The sequence below is a fragment of the Aythya ferina genome (assembly GCF_964211825.1).
Source record: "Aythya ferina genome assembly, chromosome: 2".
NCBI classification, from domain to species: Eukaryota; Metazoa; Chordata; class Aves; order Anseriformes; family Anatidae; genus Aythya; species Aythya ferina.
In genome coordinates, this window is record NC_140297.1 from 155,795,271 (window position 1) to 155,814,220 (window position 18,950).

At 37.9% G+C, this 18,950-nt stretch overlaps 1 protein-coding gene across 4 annotated transcripts in view; it reads right to left on the reverse strand.

Moving 5' to 3' along the window:
- The window catches only part of FAM135B (family with sequence similarity 135 member B), a 285,977-nt gene that overhangs the window by 51,809 nt on the left and 215,218 nt on the right, over positions 1-18,950 (reverse strand). For all 4 annotated transcript variants that reach the window (XM_084510349.1, XM_084510350.1, XM_084510351.1 and 1 more), the window contains one exon: positions 14,205-14,331. In XM_084510349.1, the coding sequence (XP_084366475.1) occupies positions 14,205-14,331 (127 nt within the window). The remainder of the gene's footprint in view (positions 1-14,204; positions 14,332-18,950) is intronic.

Sequence of the window (18,950 nt, forward strand, 5' to 3'; positions counted from 1 at the left end):
CTAACAGAAAGACTTTAGGCTGTAAATAAAGGGCATGATGCACAAAACTTGATCCTGTCTGGGGGAGAAATCTGTTATGAAAGAATGTTGATTGGTATTTCATAATATAAGGTATAATTTGACATTTCTGTTAACTCCTAAGAGTTAGGGTTACTTTCCAAAACCACGGGGGTGACAATAGAGTAGAACAATTATTTAAGATTGGAGTCAGACTTAATAATTTACACTTTGTATAAAAGCTAGCATGAAAAAAGTATTTAACTTGAGACCCTTGAAAAACAGGAATCATCAGGCTTGAAAAAGATCCATCATCTGAACAGTTGCAAGAGAAATATCCTGGTCAGCTCTAACAGTTGTGTCTCAAGATTTCAATACCACACGACACTTAAAAAACACAAGATGTAGTTTCTCAGCTAAGAATGGCTGAGACAATAAATGGCTGAGAAAGATGAAGTGTCCAAGAAAATTTTTGATAGGAAAATTTCCATTTCAAAATATCATTTTAGTAAAACAAAAATACAACAAAGATCACATTGATTTCCAATAAAGTTTTTCTATGAAAAAATAAAAAGGTAAACCCCTGATAAAGGTCCAAATGCCTCATTTTGACACTCTGAAAGCAAAACATTTTGATTTTTTCATTACAAATGAAGCCTCTGGCTACTCTCTCTTTCTTTCTTTCTTTCTTTCTCAAAATCATATTAAAATTGTAGGATATTTTACAGTTTAAAAGTGCAAAGCAATACAAAAATTTTTCTATGCACAGGTCTCTTCCTTGTTTGTTTGTTTTGATTGCTTTTTCAGATTTTTTTTACACTACATTTTATATTTTTTAGATTTCATTTCAATAGAAATGAAACCAAATTCTGCAGTCTCCTCAGACTGTCTCAAATCTATTTCCTGAATCACCTTGAAAACTATACCTAGGCAGACTGCCTAAGTCGAGTTACATCCTAACATATCTTCAGCAGCATCACAACAGCTCTTCATGTAAAGACATACAAAGAAGTCTTAAAAAAAACCTGCTGAAGATGAATAAGGAAAAAAAATTGTTTTATCCACCTGAACTCTAGGGTTATACATCACTTTGGAAAGCCATAAAATATTTTTTCTAGCAGTAAATTAAGCACTGGAGAAGACGTCTTATGAAAGCTAGAGCAGGTGTCTGACAAGAGGCATACTTCTTCCAAGAGCACTGAATCATCTGGCACAAGAAAAGTCATATGCCTCCCTTTCCCTCCATTAGACGTATGTATGAAAATGACACATTAATCCATATCTTCATCTTGTAGGTATTAAGAGTCTGGTTTAGAGAACACTCACAAAGCTTTCTGAAGTATCCTTTGGCTAAGAGATGGTACAGAAGTACTGAATAATTATTTTATGGGAAAAAGCAGTGGTTGATTTTTCAAAAAATGTGAACATAAATCCTTGTGTCAAGAGAAAAAGAGAGAGAGCGAGTTTAGATAGACAGTGATATACATGTGTGTATATATATATATACATATATAAAGCTTACTTCTATATGTAATTCCAAATTTAATATTTATAAATATTCACAAATGCACACATATATATGGTGTGAATGCAGACCTCCTAAGCAAAATAACACAGTGCAGATATCAAAAAGGACCTTAGTACCCTGTCCTTTCTGATTAAATAGAGTCCATGCTGCTTACCAACAGATAAGGAAAGCAAATCCACTCCTGTTGCTGTGATCAAACAAGGACCCCTGAGCTGAAGAACTGCCTTGTTTTAACACATCACTGCAGGCAGCAAACAAAATCAGTAAGGTTTTAAAAGGAAACTTGTTAGCATATTTTTTGTCTCTCCCACACATTATGTACACACTAACGCATATAAGAGAGACCATTCAAAGTCATAAGGAAATTGTACCATTAGAAATCACATTAAGGACAACAGAAAGTATCAGAAATGTTTTGACACAACTTTTACACATAGCAATAGGAAAGGACATGTCCAGCTGCTGCTCTGGCTACAGTGGAGATGGTCTTATGCTATGTACTTGCACAGATTAGCATCTGGTGAAGGAATTTTATCCTTTTCACTACTACCATGTACTGCCTGATACTAAATGAATAAGTGTACCCAAATATTGTATAGTCTCTGAGTGCTTTTGTTTTGAAAATATTACAATTAGTTACCTAGGTGGCAATTATCAAAGCTCTAACACATCTCCCACTTTGCTCACATAAGAAGAATGAGATTAATATCTCCATTTTATATTTGGACTACAAGCATCTACAACTCAGAAAATCATCCTAGTTTCCCTTCATAGCACCTGGAGGGAAACAAGCAATTTTACCTCCCCTACTATCATGGTATAATGCATTATAAACCAGTACAGAATAATCTACTGAATAAACAAATGTGCTAGCACTTTCTCAATCTCTCTTCAGTTTCTAACCTGCACTGTTAAGATATATATATATAGCAGTGGGTCAACAATGTTCAAAATACAGTCGTAACTATTGGAGGTTTGGGAGATCTAGTGGCAAGGAACAGGCCCACGAGCTGTGTGTGACTGGTTTCTCTCAGGGGCATTCAGTTCCCAGGGGGGCTGATCTATTCTTTCTTCCCATGTGAAGGCTCAAGGAGTTGATTTGGATGTTACATATCTGTTTCAGAACAGCACACAGTTTCACTCTTTCGTGTGATCTCAGCAGCTATATGAACTGGACACTGAAAAATATTGACAGATTCTAAACCTACAGAGGAATAAAAGTGAAGTGTTCGTTGCAGAACTGGCACTCACACCTCTGGGGTTTTATGCCTTCCTCTCTACCATACACCTCTTCCATATCCACTGCTGTCAGGCTGTTTCAATGACATTGTAAAATTGTGTATTCCATACTTGTGGTGTTATCATCAAGTTGAGTCAACAACATACTGCAGGTTGGGAAGGGAAGGGAAGGGAAGGGAAGGGAAGGGAAGGGAAGGGAAGGGAAGGGAAGGGAAGGGAAGGGAAGGGAAGGGAAGGGAAGGGAAGGGAAGGGAAGGGAAGGGAAGGGAAGGGAAGGGAAGGGAAGGGAAGGGAAGGGAAGGGAAGGGAATTATCTAAAGGTAAGAGAGAAGTTTCTGTGTTTTCTTTTACAGAAGAAAACTGCCATGAGAAAAGCATCTGTTGAGCAACTTTTAAAGGATGTTAGCTGGCATAATTCTGCTTTAGCTTGGTGTTAGCTTTCTGAGGGGAAGAGTTTTTGAATGAGCACAGGGTTGTAGTAGCTCTGATGTGCACACCTGAGAATGGCAAAGGTGGAATTGGATATATTTCCTGCCCTTCTGTCTACACCTAGATGATCATTCCCCATATGTGGCCAAGGCCAGTGTAGCAGAATTACTTGAGTCTACTTGTGTACTGGCATGTAGACCGGCTGGGAGCTGGCAAATGTATTACTGAAAAACAGTTCTCTTGCACATGACATTTCTCTCATAGCGTTTGGCACAATATGCTATTAAACATACAGAACTTATATCATACTGCATGCACCAAAGAACTTGTCTCAGTGTTGCTTTCTGATGCACAGAGCCCGAGCAAATGGTCACTGAAATGCTGTTTATTGAATAAAAGCAATAGTGGGAACCACAGCTTCCTATCTAAAAATGTCAGGCTCTATTAAACAGTGCCAGTCTCTGTCAGAGAAAGAGTGACTTCAGGCCTGAATCTCTGTTCACATGTGACTAGAGCTATGGGAATAATTGATTTTACAGTTCAGTGCCAGAACTGGGAAAAAGGAACATGTTAGGTCAACTCAGAAAGAATTTCCTTGTTCATAGTGAAATAAAAGACTTTTTTTTTTTTTTTCCTAAGGCAGTTTTAAGAATTACTGCGAGTTATCAGATTATTCTGGTTTAACAAGTCAAGATCTATCAGTTAAGCACCACAACAGACCTTGTATACCATCTTAACGAACTACAGATATGAATTAAAACATACTTTAAACTTCTTCATGTTGTGAAGCTAGATAAAGAACCATGTCCTAAATCAGTTAACTTAAAATGGCATGCCATAATGATGTCTAATATAGGAAACAATAAAGAATGGGATGCAGAAAAGGTGTTCCTATGGGAAATATTTTCCAACCTACTGTAATAAATGCCTGTTTCACAGTTTCCCACAAAGGTAGTAGACTGAACTCAGTGATCCTATCATCTGTGTGGATGTGTAGATGTGGTGTTTTGGGACATGGTTTAATGGTAGTGCCCCTGCAGCCCATGGGTCCCACATGGAGCAGATCTCCACGCTGCAGCAGATGGAGGAGCCCCCGGTGGAGCAGGTGGATGTGGCCTGGAGGAGGCTGCCGCCCATGGAGAGCCCCCGCAGGAGCAGGCCCCGGGCCGGAGCTGCAGCCCGTGGAGAGGAGCCCACGCAGGAGCAGGAGGTCTGGGGGGAGCTGCCGCCTGTGGGGGACTTGTGCTGGAGCAGTTTGTTCCTGGGGGATGGACCCCGTGGGACAGAGCCATGTTCAGTTCCTGAAGAGCTGCTGCCTTTGGGCAGGCCCCGCAGGCTCAGTTTGGGAAGAATGGCATCCCTTGGGAGGGACCCCACATGGAGTGGGGTCACAAGTCCTCTGAGGAGCAGCTGAGGGAACTGGCTTGTTTAGTCTAGAGAAAAGGAGGCTATAATCAAAGAGGAGGTATAAAATCAACATAGTGGTTCCATTACAGAAGTCCACCTCTAGCAACCTATTTGATTTTGTTTATTCAGCGGAGCATAACAATGAAAACTTATCTTGGGCCTTGTGAAATTTCACAAGAAACTGTGCTAGAGTTGCAGTAAGACCTTGAGACAGCAGCACACAACGCTGGCATTTTAAACCTAAAAAGGACAGATGCTTTGCACCTTGCTACTCCCTTAAAGTAAAACATTACTCAGCTACAAGTACATGTATGTTCATATATGGAGGAAAAGGTAATTACTTCCAGTGGTAGAGCACTAACTTGCCATAAGAAAAAAAAAAAAAAAAAGAAAAAAAAAAAAAAGAAAAAAGAAAGGAGGAGGAGGAGAAGGAGGGGGAGAAGCAGAAGCAGAAGCAGAAGCAGAAGCAGAAGAGGAAGGAGAAGCAGAAGCAGAAGCAGAAGAAGCAGAAGAAGAAGCAGAAGACAAAGACGCAGAAGAAGAAGCAGAAGAAGAAGAAGCAGAAGAAGAAGAAGCAGAAGAAGAAGAAGCAGAAGAAGAAGAAGCAGAAGAAGAAGAAGAAGAAGAAGAAGAAGAAGAAGAAGAAGAAGAAGAAGAAGAAGAAGAAGAAGAAGAAGAAAGACAGTGATAGGAGGAACAGGTTCTCTGAGCCTTACAGCATTTGTCTACATCCTTATGAAGCTACAGGTCTGAACCATGCTTTAATCAAGACCCAGAGACCCATTGGTATGAGCTGTGGGGAATATATATCTACTGTCTTGCAACACCACATGTTGACAATAAGCAACCAACAAAGCCTGTGTACTATTTTAATAGAAAGGGACCGGGGACATGATCTTCTTGGGATCTGTGATATGTTGTCATTCCTGCCTATGAACAGGACTTTTATGATTTGTACCATGTGCTTTTCAGTCCACTTCTATGGTTGGAAATCACATTGGATCCTCTCTTTCTAATTCCATTTGCTTGGACTCTGAAATGACTTTATAATGGATATTTGGAAATAGCTTCTCAGTAGGTCATTTTAGTATTTAATTACACAGAGTCTTAGAGGAGAAAAGAGAGATAGAGCTAATCATGCCCACCCAAAGGTTTTATTACTTGCCCAGAGTTCAGTGTGGAAATCTCCATAATCAGGGCTATTGCTGCATGCAGGCTAATTAGCTTCTTCACAAATGCAGATGCAAATGAGAACAATCACAACACTACAGATCTCTTCTTAAACTTGGCAGCTTTTAACATTAGAAACACTGTCAAACAATGGCTAAAGAGGAAATATCTACTTGCCATTTGGCAGTGACAAATTACTTCAACCTTTATGGGTTCCTCTTTTATTTATTTATTTTTTTAATTTTTTTAGCAGTCTAACATAGCAGTCTAACATTTTGTTACTAAGGCAAATTTTTTGTTTTATTATTTCTTCCAGTCTGTTACACAGTCACGCCATTACCAAGTAGGTTCCTATGAGTCATGAGCAGGTGGGAAGCAATCAAGTCTCTTTTGATAGCATTATTATTTTTTATTATTATTTCCAAATGTTCTTGCATATCCCCTTCTTTCTACTTGGTTCACAGTCAACTTCTCATTTTCCCTCAAAGGTGTGGTCAAAATATGCTGTTCTGTATATGCTCTGTCAAACTGGATCAGAACTGAAGCCCAAAAAGTCTTGTGTTTTAGAACCAGCTGTAGTTAACTGCCAAATACTCACAGGAGAGACAGATGTAACGAAAAGAAAACCCAAATTTAAGCTCTGACAATTTCAGAAATTGCATGCCTTTAGGCAAAATCTAAAAATGCCCAAATACTGGTTTATGCAGCACTCCTCACAGTGCCATGATTTTTGAAGAACGTGCAGTCATTTTCACAATCACGGCAGAACCTCCTAAGATCACACAAGCACCTTCCAGATATGTGTTGTTCTGGCTATAATAGGGTCTATAAAACTGTAGGTAAAAATCCTGTTATTAGTTCTAAATATGCTACTTTTTGACTTCATGGAATTTTGTCTGTTTTTGTATTGGGAAAAACAATGAACATACGATGTTTTGCAAGATCCTACTCCAAGGTTTGCTGTAAATAAGTTTCCATTCCTTTCCCAGCTATTTTGCTGAAGATAATTCTATGGCTCTGAGAATTCCATCACTCACATAATTCAAGTTTTCAAAGTGACCAAGTGAAATCTATTGAATTTTTCTCATAGCAATGTTTCAAAACCTTTTCTTTCTGGAGTATTACTTTATTTCAACCAACTACACCCCAAAAGAATTATTTACAGCCCTGGCTGCAGAACCCTTCCTTCTTGCAAATAATTAGTCTTCACAAGAATTGCTCTGCTCGAGCCTACGTGCTATGTGGCTGGTCTCTGTTTTCTTTGACATAGAGGGATGTGGTTTCTATGCCTTTTGCTTCCAAAAAACAACTCAATGCCTAATGCTGTCATTATGCTGCATTTCTGAAGTCTTCACTTATGACATACTCAGGCACTGAATCATTTATACCTCTTTGACATGCATGCAAACATACCTCAAATTGCAAAGCCAATTATAAAACAATATACTGGCCTTTTTATCATTTCAGAAATCCACTGTTTCTATTTTAACACTGAAACAGAAGTAATGGCTAATCAGAAACTTTCCTGAGTATGTTACTTTAAGGCAATTATATTAATTTGGTATAATTTACTGCAACAAAACAGGGAATTTTTGAATAGCTGGACCTGTATAAATTTGCATAAGTATTATATTTTCACAGGTTCATTTTCCTAGCTCAGTAGATACCTCCTGTATTATGCATAGTACATATTCCAGCCCTCAAGTCATTTACACTTAAAGACAATCAAATTTCATGAGCCATGAGTAGTTTACCATTTATTCTGCAGGCCTTCATTTTATGGTTTTAAATAAAATATTTCTAGTCAGTTTAGTAGATGAGAAAGGGGAGGTTGACTGGTAGGTCTGGAGACTCAACCTGTATCTGTTTACAATAAAGCATAATATATAGAGCAGAAACATTGCTTTACCATCCCCAGGAACAAGACTCAACACTGCTTTGGAGGAACCCCTCTGTCCTGTTTATGAGGCCTTTACCCTTGCTTCAATCAACACTTTCTTCCAATGACAGTTAGAGCTGGTTCCAACAGGAGTTACAGATTGCTCCAAGAACTAACAAGAAACCTGTGAGATGATAATGATTTTCTTGGGGGGTTCATCAGTGAGCAGACATATAATGGCCTCTGTTCTCCTCATGGACTTTTCTTTCACGTTGAATCATAGAATCATAGAACTGTTTGGGTTTGAAGGGACCTTAAAGATGATCTGATTCCAACCTCCCTGTCCTACTGGAAGTCAGAGGCTGCAGAGTGAAAGATACTGCAGCTCTTTAACACACTTCATGACACAGCCAGCTACCTAGAGATGGTAGTGTCTCAGTGAACAGACACCATCAGTGCACCCAGCCCCATTCAAATACCATGTTGTGTTGCTGGATCAGCAGAGGCAAACACTACTGTAAAATGAGACTGCCTGGAAGATTGATTTCTCCAGATTTATGCCAGTGATGGAAGCAGCGTAAGTTTACAGGCATACTGAATGTGTCTAGCTTACCCTATATAAATGTCTAGACATAGATTCTCAGATATCCATATGACTCACTGCTTGAATAATCACAAACATTTCTCATCTATGTAAAGACGCGGAGATATGGATTTGTTTGGTTTTGGTTTAGCTTTTTTTGTTTGTTTTTAAAGTGTCCCCAGTCTTCTACAGTCTTCTTAAACAGTCCCAGTACTTCTACAACCATCATTTTCCCTTGTTGTCTGTGTTCTACTTATCCCAGCCCACCTAGGTTCCCCAGATCTACAGAGTCCATTTTGACAAAAGAGCCTTTATTTTCAGCTCATTTCAGGCCAATTCTTACTCAGAAGCTGAAAATCTTTTTGTTGCAGGCCCACTACTGGAAGTTAAGTAATCTTTGATGCTGGTTCTGCTCCCTCTCACAAACCCTCCTTCCAAATTAAGGAATTAACATTTACAGACTATATAAGCAGTCTTGAGCCTAGCATACCAAGGTATCATTATGGTCAAAAGCATACACTTGAAATGCAAACATTGCAGTCAAAGTGGTAATTATTACTAAGGTAGTAATAGATTTACTGGCTGAAGAATTTCTTTAGAGTTATCAGGAACATTAAGTAGGAAGAACATAAAAGCCCTAGTCACATTTGCCAAAGTACCTAATAGCTGAATTCAACTCTCCTAGCTATTGCCATCTGATCATTTAGTGTAAATAAGTGATAAAGTCTCTCTCTAAAGCCAGCTTGATTCAGATAGGCTATTTAACTTCTGTGCAGGCAAACACTCCTATGCTCAGGACTTCTTCGATTTAGAAAAACAAATTAAACTGAACGCTAAACTAAGTGTGATAGATTGCAAATACAGTAGTTCTGATTTCACGGTTTTACTCCAACTTTTTGCCCTTCCTTCCTTCAAGCATTAACAGCATTACTGTTCTTCAAGCATTCTACCCAGCAATTGTTTATTTTTTTGCCACCCATCAAAACACTGAAATACAGACTCTAAACATATGTTTAAGTCCAGACAACTTCAGGGGATTTTGTTCTTGTATTAAAGGACTTCTACATTTTTTTCTTATCTTATCCATGAAGCTCCAAAAATGTTTTGTCTATACTGGCTAAAGCTTTGACAATTGGTATTCACTGGAAAGGCTTTTGAGAATCATACACTGGCCCATCTCTGTTCACTCATCCCCTTGTTTTCTGTTTGTCACATTGTTGAAGCTTGTCAGATCCTCAGAGAACTTGTAAGACCATTGGACCAGAGAGAGTTGCTTGTACACAGGCTGATGCCAAAAGGACTGCACTTCCAAGTCTTCCTCTCAAGCACTGCACCAAAACTTATAATTCATATTAGCTGTGAAACTGATTCTTGGGTCATTACGACTGGCATGGTCGCTTTGAACAGAGGTACAAGCTTTTGCTGTCACTCGAGGATTTGTTTCCACAAAACATGACAAAGTGGTTGGAAAAAGAGGGAATCTCTTTTCTTATTCCCCAGTCCGTGAGCTGCTGTCTGGGACACTTGCCAATAGCAAAGAGTTAGTTTCCAGATGATGGATCTCGACTGTGCTGTTGTTGGCATTTGTGCTCCTGTTGGAAAGGCCGTCAGCTCAGAAGCTATGAGACTTGATTAGGTCTCCTTTCAAGAACTCTCTCACCATCAGTCAGTGGGAATTATTGTAGTGTTCTTTAGGGCATATGAAGATAATTTTTCAACAAACTACCACTGGGAAAAGTACTGAGAAGAAGGAAAAACTGAATTATAGAGCGCTCTACCAAAGGAAGGGAGCAGCCAAGTCCACTTCCCAAACTGAAGCATAGAAAGGCTCTTCCTGCTGCTTGTGTACTCTGTTTCAGGGCAGAAGGAAAGAAACATCTGTCTCAATCCCCCTCCTATAAACTACCTTGAAAAATCAATGCTAAAATCTGTAGAAAGGGAAAGTTTTAATTGGAAGGATGTCGGTCAAATGAGTGACAGTACAAGCCACTTCAGTGGATTTCAGCCCCCAAGTAAGACATTACAGTTGATAATAAATAATAAGCCTAATAAATTCTTCTGTATATAACTTTAATCGTAGCTATGAAAGAAAAATAAATTCTCCATACTGAGTATGCCTTTTATCACTTTACTTACAGCTACTCTAAATTAGCTACATAAAACTTTATTTTAGTTGCACAACTCTAGGTGTGATTAACTCTTTCACAGCAATATGCAGAGAAACAGGTAAATTTGTAAATACATGTAGGATGTAGCAGTTTAATTCTGTCCAATACATACATGCCATAGAAAAACAGCAAAATACAGGGATGAAAAATGGAACTTCCATTGCAAATTCCATCAATTTTCAAAACGGATTTTCTCCAGAAGAAAACTCTATCGCCACCCTGGCTGAAGTCTCACAGGAATCTTTGGATGCTTTCATGACAGTGAAAGCCGAAGTGAAAAGACAGATAATTTTTTTCAACATCGCATTTTATGCCTAATCCCAGTTTAATCCCTGTTTTGAACTCTACCATAATGCAGACCATTGCTTTGCTGTACTCTGCATATGCCAGGTCAAACACTAAGAGCCACAGAAAAGAAACATGCCAGTGATTAAAGAAACCAGTTAGTGTCACATTATTAGTTAGCATGTTTTCTGCTAGAGCTAGGAAATCATTTACAGTTCTTTCTAAAGATCAGCCATTTATCTTCAGGCAACTAAAGATTAAAGACTTCATCAGTAATTATCACAAATGGTGCCCTCAGCACACTGATTAAAGATACTTGTCATTATACCTTATAAGGAACAGTACATCAACTCTTACTATTTCAGAATAATTATGTGGTGGACATCTGCTGGAGTTCCAATCACAACTAGTCACCATTTGCATAAGCAAGACACTGAAGGACTCCTGCTCCTTTAAAACCACACAAAAGCACACAAAGGCATGAGAGATGCATTTCATATCTGTCCCACTCCAAAAAAACAGAAGCCTGAGACCAAAAGAAAGTGGTTTAAATTTAAAATTAGAAATTAAGGCAGAAATTTTGATCTGAGCTATATTTGCACTGTTTGGATCAGTTATATGGAATAAGTATAAATCAAAATTAATTTAAATATTTTTTTCTTTAATTTCATTTTTAAATGTGAAATACTGTACAGCAGATATCAAATGCTCTAGCTTTAAACTGGTAAAAACCAAATGTATGCTATGCCTAAAATTTGTAGATAATCAAGTGTTGTTTGTAAAAAAACACTACTGAAACACAAATAAGGAAAAAGAGAGAAAGGTCTTAGCAAATTCACCAGCCCTATAGATACATGTGATCCCTTTTTACCTAGCATGAGATAGAGAACCTCTGTTAATTTCAGACGGAGTTAAAAATAAAATACATAGTGCCTTTTCCTTAAAAGGGAAATGCTGAGTCTTTCACAAAAGTTTAGTTCTCTAAATCTAATATTTCCCTTCCCTTCCCTTCCCTTCCCTATTCTTAACCTGCAATATGTTGTTGACTCAACTTGATGATAACACCACAAGTATGGAATACACAATTTTACAATGTCATTGAAACAGCCTGACAGCAGTGGATATGGAAGAGGTGTATGGTAGAGAGGAAGGCATAAAACCCCAGAGGTGTGAGTGCCAGTTCTGCAATGAACACTTCACTTTTATTCCTCTGTAGGTTTAGAATCTGTCAATATTTTTCAGTGTCCAGTTCATATAGCTGCTGAGATCACATGAAAGAGTGAGACTGTGTGCTGTTCTGAAACAGAACACGTAACACCCAAATCAACTCCTTGAGCTTTCACATGGGAAGAAAAATAGATCAGTCCCTCTGGGAACTGAGGTGCCCCTGAGAGAAACTAGTCACACACAGCTCATGGGTCTGTGATCTAGATCTCCCAAGCCTCCAATAGATATGATTGCATTTTGAATGTTGTCAATCATTGATATATTTCTCTTGATGTCTATGTTAATCATTTATATATATAACTATATATCATTGTTAAACATTTATATATCTATCTTATGACTGTAGGTTAAAAGCTGATGAGAGCTTGAGAAACTGCTAGCACATTTTCTCATTCTGCAGATTGCTCTCTATTGGTTTCTTTATCAGAAAAGCATCTTCCTTCATATTTAGCTAACAACAAAAGGCACTAATCAATAAGAAATATCTTTGATATTTTAACTTTGCTTGAAAGGAAAACACAGTAGAGAGGAAAAACAAGGACACTTTGTTCTGTGTTCTGCCATGGTTCAAGAAAATCCTTCTGTATATATAGAGAGAAAAGGGAGGGAGGAGGAGAATAGAAAGGGAGGAATGGAGGAAAGGAAATCCCTGTTTGCTGGGAATCATAGAATCATAGAATATCCTGAGTTGGAAGGGACCCATAAGAATCATCAAGTCCAACTCCTGGCTCTGCACAGGTCAACCCAAAAGTTTAGACCATGTGACTAAGTGCACAGTCCAATTGCTTCTTAAATTCAGACAGGCTTGGTGAAGTGACTAAGGGGAAGGTGACTTGGACATGTGTAGAAGGTTTCAAAAACAAAACAAAACAAAAAAACAACAAAAATCAAACAACAACAACAAACACTAAGGATTAAACAGGTTCAATTATTATAACTTCTCTGTCGAGATGAGAGAGGAGGAAACTGTCACTGGTGTTCAGAAGTCAGTTGTGGGGAGCTACGGAAACTGCACACATACAGACCAGAACTGCTCGCATTTAATTAGTCTCTTCCCTGAGAAGCTGGAAGCACAGAATGAGAAGCCTTCATGATCTATCACAAAGCAGTGGCACCTAAGCAGCCTGAATGCAGAAGATTAAGACAGTAAGTGGCAAGAGGAGCTGATGATTGATATGAACTTTCTTTAGAAATGAAGGCAGTAACTTGCACTTTCAATAAAGAAAAAGCAAACTGAGTACATAAACTAGCTGAGAACTTGTACAGTCAGTCTATGGACCTATAAAGAAAATTAGCTCTCTGATGGATCCATATGTTTTATGAGGAACAAAGAGGTAAAATAGGTTGTATGACCTAGAGATAATATGTCAAGGTAAGAGTCCTCTACTTCATACTCAAGAGACACTTGGAAGACATGACTTAGTAGTGTTAACATCAGATCAGACAGTTCTCCACCAACTGCCTTAGGCTAGCACGTTTTTAATACTTATGTAGAAGAGAACAGCTCTCACAGGAAAGTTTGAGGGAAGTTGAGGGCAGCATGTTAATCAGAATCTTTGAATCAGGGTTTCCCAACAATGTGATGATTCCAGTGTTCTAGGTTGAATTTCTAGATCTGATATTTCTAGATCTGAGGAAATATTTCTGACCAAAATAAATAAATAAATAACAAAAGAAACACCCCAAAGCTAGCACTTTCCTCCAATCAGAATCCAATTATTCATTATTTTCCAAACAAGCAACTTTGTACTAAAAATTGCACAACAAGCTCTGCTCATCCCCGGCAGTAAGTAGTAAGATCAAAGGCAAACACTAACTAAGAAATCTGCCTTGAGTAAGGCAGTGTACATAACATCCCTTCAGCAACATACACAGTACTCATTCCTTGATATTTCAGACATAAACCCTTCCAGGTTTCCTTCCTGATGCCAGCTTTGACCTGCTGCTAATTACAGCATCCTTAATAATGACTCAATTCCTCTGCCTGGAAAGCAAGGATCTTTTACTGAATTTCACCCTAAAGCAGACATCTAGTTAAGTGAATTCAACCTTATAAGTCCATTGTTAATCAGGGGAATATCCACACATCCCGAATTTTTCTGAGATGGTTGGTATAGGTGGGGTCTGAACATCCACAAATTGTGTATCCAAGTGCCAGGTAGTTCATGCAGAAATGTTTGAAGGGCTCTTCTTTAAAGAAACTCTCTGTACTAGAGACAAACATTCTTCCAAGATAACACAGATGTTGTGTGACCAAATGGAAGTGAGGTATTATGGTCCCACCCTCCTTACCTCTGATGAAGTAGGTTTGCAGTAGCCAGCTCCAAACACTAGATTTTCTAATGACATACTGGACTGGTCTGGTCCCGCATCCAGGTTGCCTTTACCAAGCCATGATCCTTTCCCTGGACGAGCAAAACTAAAAGAAGAAGAAATGAGAATAAAAATAATCAGAGCAGTAATGTTACAGAAGAATCTTTTCCTTCCTAATGCAGGTATTTATTTGTTTATTTATTTCAAGCTGACACCATAAGCCCAGACACCATGTTTCCCTCATTAAATGAACATTGTCCAGTATGTACTGGCTAAAATTATGTGAATGGAGCCTTATTTCTTGGCATTCAGTCCAATTGCTTGGGTGTTATCCTCAGTCCTTCCTTTGTTGTCTTACAGATCTTTTTCCAGACTAACATATCAACAACACAAACTTTCCATCTACATAGATAACACTCTCATCCAACTTCTCATCAGCTTGTATCTTGATTGATGAGGCAACTTTCTCTTTGGCTTTAACCATATCACCCTTCCTGTTTGAATTATCCATTATCTATGTTAATTATCAATATCCTTCATAGCTCATCCAAATCTTTTAGTACTAATTGGAAGCACAGGTCCCAGTTCTCACTGTCCCAGGGCATCAACCTCTAGAATTATAATGAAAAACAAACAAACAAACAAACAAACCTGCATTTCTTTTTACTGGGAGCAGTTTGTTTTCTTGGACATGTTCTCCCATACCCATATGAAATGTAAGTTAATTCTTATTCAAACCTTCCTCAGAAACCTGACAGGATTTAAGTTGTTTTACTGTTGAGGTCATTACCTCTCAGTGCTGACTCATGGTTACAGTGTTCCCTTCTGACCATATCTGCATGTTTCCTGTCTTATAGGATGAACCCCTTAATAGTGGAACACCTTTATTGGAGCCTATTCAGCCTTGAACCCACCAGAATCATGATTCATAGCTAGGGATCTTATTTGGGATTAATCTGACCCAATGTCCACATCCTCATTAATGATGTAGGCTGCCTTTATAGTTGCTGAAGAGGAATAGACATATCCAAGGGGTGAGTCATCTTCTTCTAAAGTAGTCGTATCAAATAGGTCAGATGAATCTCACCCTCGAAGTGCTACTTCTAATTGTGGACTATAAAGGGAGGCAAGGATGACTGTCTCATAAACAACTAAGGTTAGGTGAGATAAACTCCACTATTAGTCCCTGTGATAATGTGCTGCACATAAACTTTATCAAGATTTAGAGAGAGAAACCAGGCTATTTGTGGAGAACACAGTGAGTGAAATTACTGAGTCTAAATATTAATGCAGGCAATTATAATAGTTTTTAAAAAAAGCATGCAAACAAAAGTGGAAATGAAATAATGAACTGCACAGAAAAAAAAAAAAAAAAAAAAAAAAATCCACCAAATTTGCTGTTCTTAATCAATGCAGAGGTAATGCCACTGAGTTTGTGCTATAGCTTTCAGGCTGGGATCACCATCCACTGTGAGACGTTGTACCCCAGCCAGCTATCCCAAATAACTCCTGTTCAGGAGACCTGTTGTCCTTGGAAGAACAAAAGCTTCCAAGATAGGGAACACATAAACACACACAAATTAAAACCATAAAGTGCCAGTAACAAAGGCTACAGGGCAGTGTTACTCATCCTGCCAGAACTTTCCAGCCTTATTCCCCTATGTCGATGTGTATCATGTGTCCATGTTAATTCAGATCAGCCATACTTCATGCAGTTCTACAGTTTTTTCAGTTTTAATGACAGATGTGAGTGTTGGCTGTTGTACAGAAACACAACAAATTAAAGGTGTCTTATGGTAAGGACACAAAACAAAAGAGAGGTACAGGAATACTTCCTATGACTTAGTAAAAAATAAGGTTTTGAAAAGAAGAGAAACTCAGTAACTTTTGGAAGAACAGAAAATTAATATCAAGCAAAATCAGGAACTGAAATTTTTCAGGTTGATCACAAATCCCTGCTTCCTCTCTAAGTCAAAACTGCTATTTTTTTATATATCCTCAGGCATTCATATACTGACAAAAAGAACATCTCATAAGGGAGAGGATGGTGTAGAAAGCTTTTGCATATATCTGAGCTTGTTTATGTATATTAATTGATGTGATCCAAGAAATTTCCAGTTGGCTGCTTTTAAGCAGCAGGAAGTCTTTCCATGTTATTTCCTACATGCTAAATTTAAGGCACAAATAAATAAATAAACTAAAGCAATTATGAAGAGCCAAGAGATAAATGCTGCTCAGAATAATTTCAGCTGTTATTGGGTGATGTTGTCTGCCCTGGTCTATTGGAAAGGCTCAGGAAGCAGAAATAAAAAATGATTGCTGTGGTATCAGAGAGAAGCTTAAACAAATGTCGCCTGCCCATGAAAAACTCATCATTTGAATATTTGCAAAGCTTTCAAAGGTTTTAAGGGAGAGAAAAGCACTTTTTAATGCCTTTTTTATTTATTTATCTTTTGCTTTTACAGCAGAGAAGGGATTTTAATCTGTTGGTTTTATGGAAATTGATCCCACATAGCACTGTAAAACAAAAACCGTTTTTGGGAAACCTGCCAAAATGTCATCTGTCTGTTGAAGAAAAGTTTAACTGGAAGGCTTACAGATTGTTGAGGTTCCCCTAATGCCTTCTGAAGCACATAATCATAGAAAATACTGAGTTGGAAGGGACCCAACAAGGACCATAAAGTCCAACTTACCACTCCACACAGGATCACCCAAAACTCAGACCATGTGTCTTGACAGCACTGTGCAAACACTTCCTGAGCTCCAGCAGGCTCAGTGCTATCATCACTACCCTGGGGTGCCTGACCACCTCATGGGTGCAGAACCTTTCCCTAACACCCAGCCTGACCTTCCCCTGTCCCAGCTCCATGCCATTCCCTCAGGTCCTGTCGCTATACTCAGAGAGCAGAGCTCAGCACCTGCCCCTCCGCTCCCCTCATGAGGAAGCTGTAGAGCAAGACCTTGGGGCCCAAATGGGGAGTTGGGGTTGTACTGAAAAAAAAAAAAAAAAAAAAAAGAAGTCTTGACATCCTAAAATGATATTTTGGATTCTGAAATGAGAACTTGGACCCTGAAAAGAGGCTGCAGGTCCTTAAAAGAGGCTTTGAGCCCTCAAAATGCGGGTTTGTACTGAAAAGGAGGCACTGAGTCTAAAAAACTTGAGGACAATTTTAATTAGCAATAAAAAGCAGGTTATTTTAATATTTTGCTTACTGTATTTATTTTTTTTTTCCATTTATTCCAGAAACCATGCTCATTTGTATGAATATTGAACCCTGGTTATTTATGCGTCCTTTTGAACCATCTACTTAATAGAACTAATCTAACATCAACATTTAGAACCTCATCCTATATGCTAACCTTAGCTTTTACTCAGTCAGGATAAAGAAGTAAAGGAGTTCATGTGTGTATGTCAAAGTAAATGAACATGTGTGCAGCACTATTATTATTTTCAGTGAAAGAAACAATTTATTTTAGCTTTTGTTGAACTGTTCTTTTGATTATTTTAATCATGAGATATCTTTATCTATCAGAAGAGTCTCATAGCTTTTTCAGCAGCTATCTATGGACACATATAATAATGAACTGTCCTCGAAAAAAACCGTTTTTCCAGTAGTATAACCTGCCTGCTAATAGCAATCAAAATTTAAGAACTTTCTGACTCAGAGGTTATATTTAGGCAACTATTTCCAGCAGTCATGGTTATCTTCCATTAATTTGTGTCCATGCCTTTTTGATTTTTACTTTTGACCTCTCTAATAACTTTTTGGAATTAATTGCACATCGTAATATGTGCTGCACTTTATGCTTGTTTTGAACCTGCCGTTACAGAATTGAATATGGCACCTTTTAGTTCTTGCACCGCACAAAATGTTAAATTCCCTAGTTTTTATCTTCTGTGGACAATTCTTTAACATATAAATGAGATGACAGTTCCCTAGCACAAGGAATGGATTGTCATTGATAAATATTAATTAGATGCATTATTGAAGAAATTCAGAATAAATGCTTTAGGACATTTTAATAAAATAAAATATATTATTTGACATTAAAATGCCCCCCAAATGAAATAACTTTAGTTTTATTTTTTCTTTTATTCACATTTAATTTTTCATTCATTATTTTAAAGATGAAGACTTTTTTTTTCTCTTGGTAAGCAAAATTTAAATGCTTCACAACTTGTAATTTTTAGCAGAATGGGAAAAAAGTTATCTGTTATCAGATTTGAGTCTGAATATTCACAAAAAAAGATTATCATGCATATGAATTAGTAAAACTGTAAAAAACAAGCACCCTCACATTTACAATGACAAGAAATTGTTTGAACCAGAGTGGAAGTTCAGGAAGGGAAATTGCATCCCATTTAGGCCACATTCTATAAAAAAAAAAAAAATCACTCTGTCTTTTTTCCCTGAGTCTTTTATGGATAAAATATCACTGATTTCAAAAATGAAAACTATAAGCAAGTTCCATAGTGGTAACAATATATAAAACTCTAACATAACTACATCTTCCACTGGCAGCACCACATTGCATTTCACCACAAACTTCTGCTTCCCACAGACAGGAAAATATACATTGCACAACACCAATTTCCCTTACTGTTTTAACTCAAAACATTAATATAGCAAATTATTTGTGGCAAATTACTGCTGGCATACAGCCATAGAATACATGGGTGATCTGTTATTTGTTTTGTGAGAATAACAGTTGGATATTTGCAGG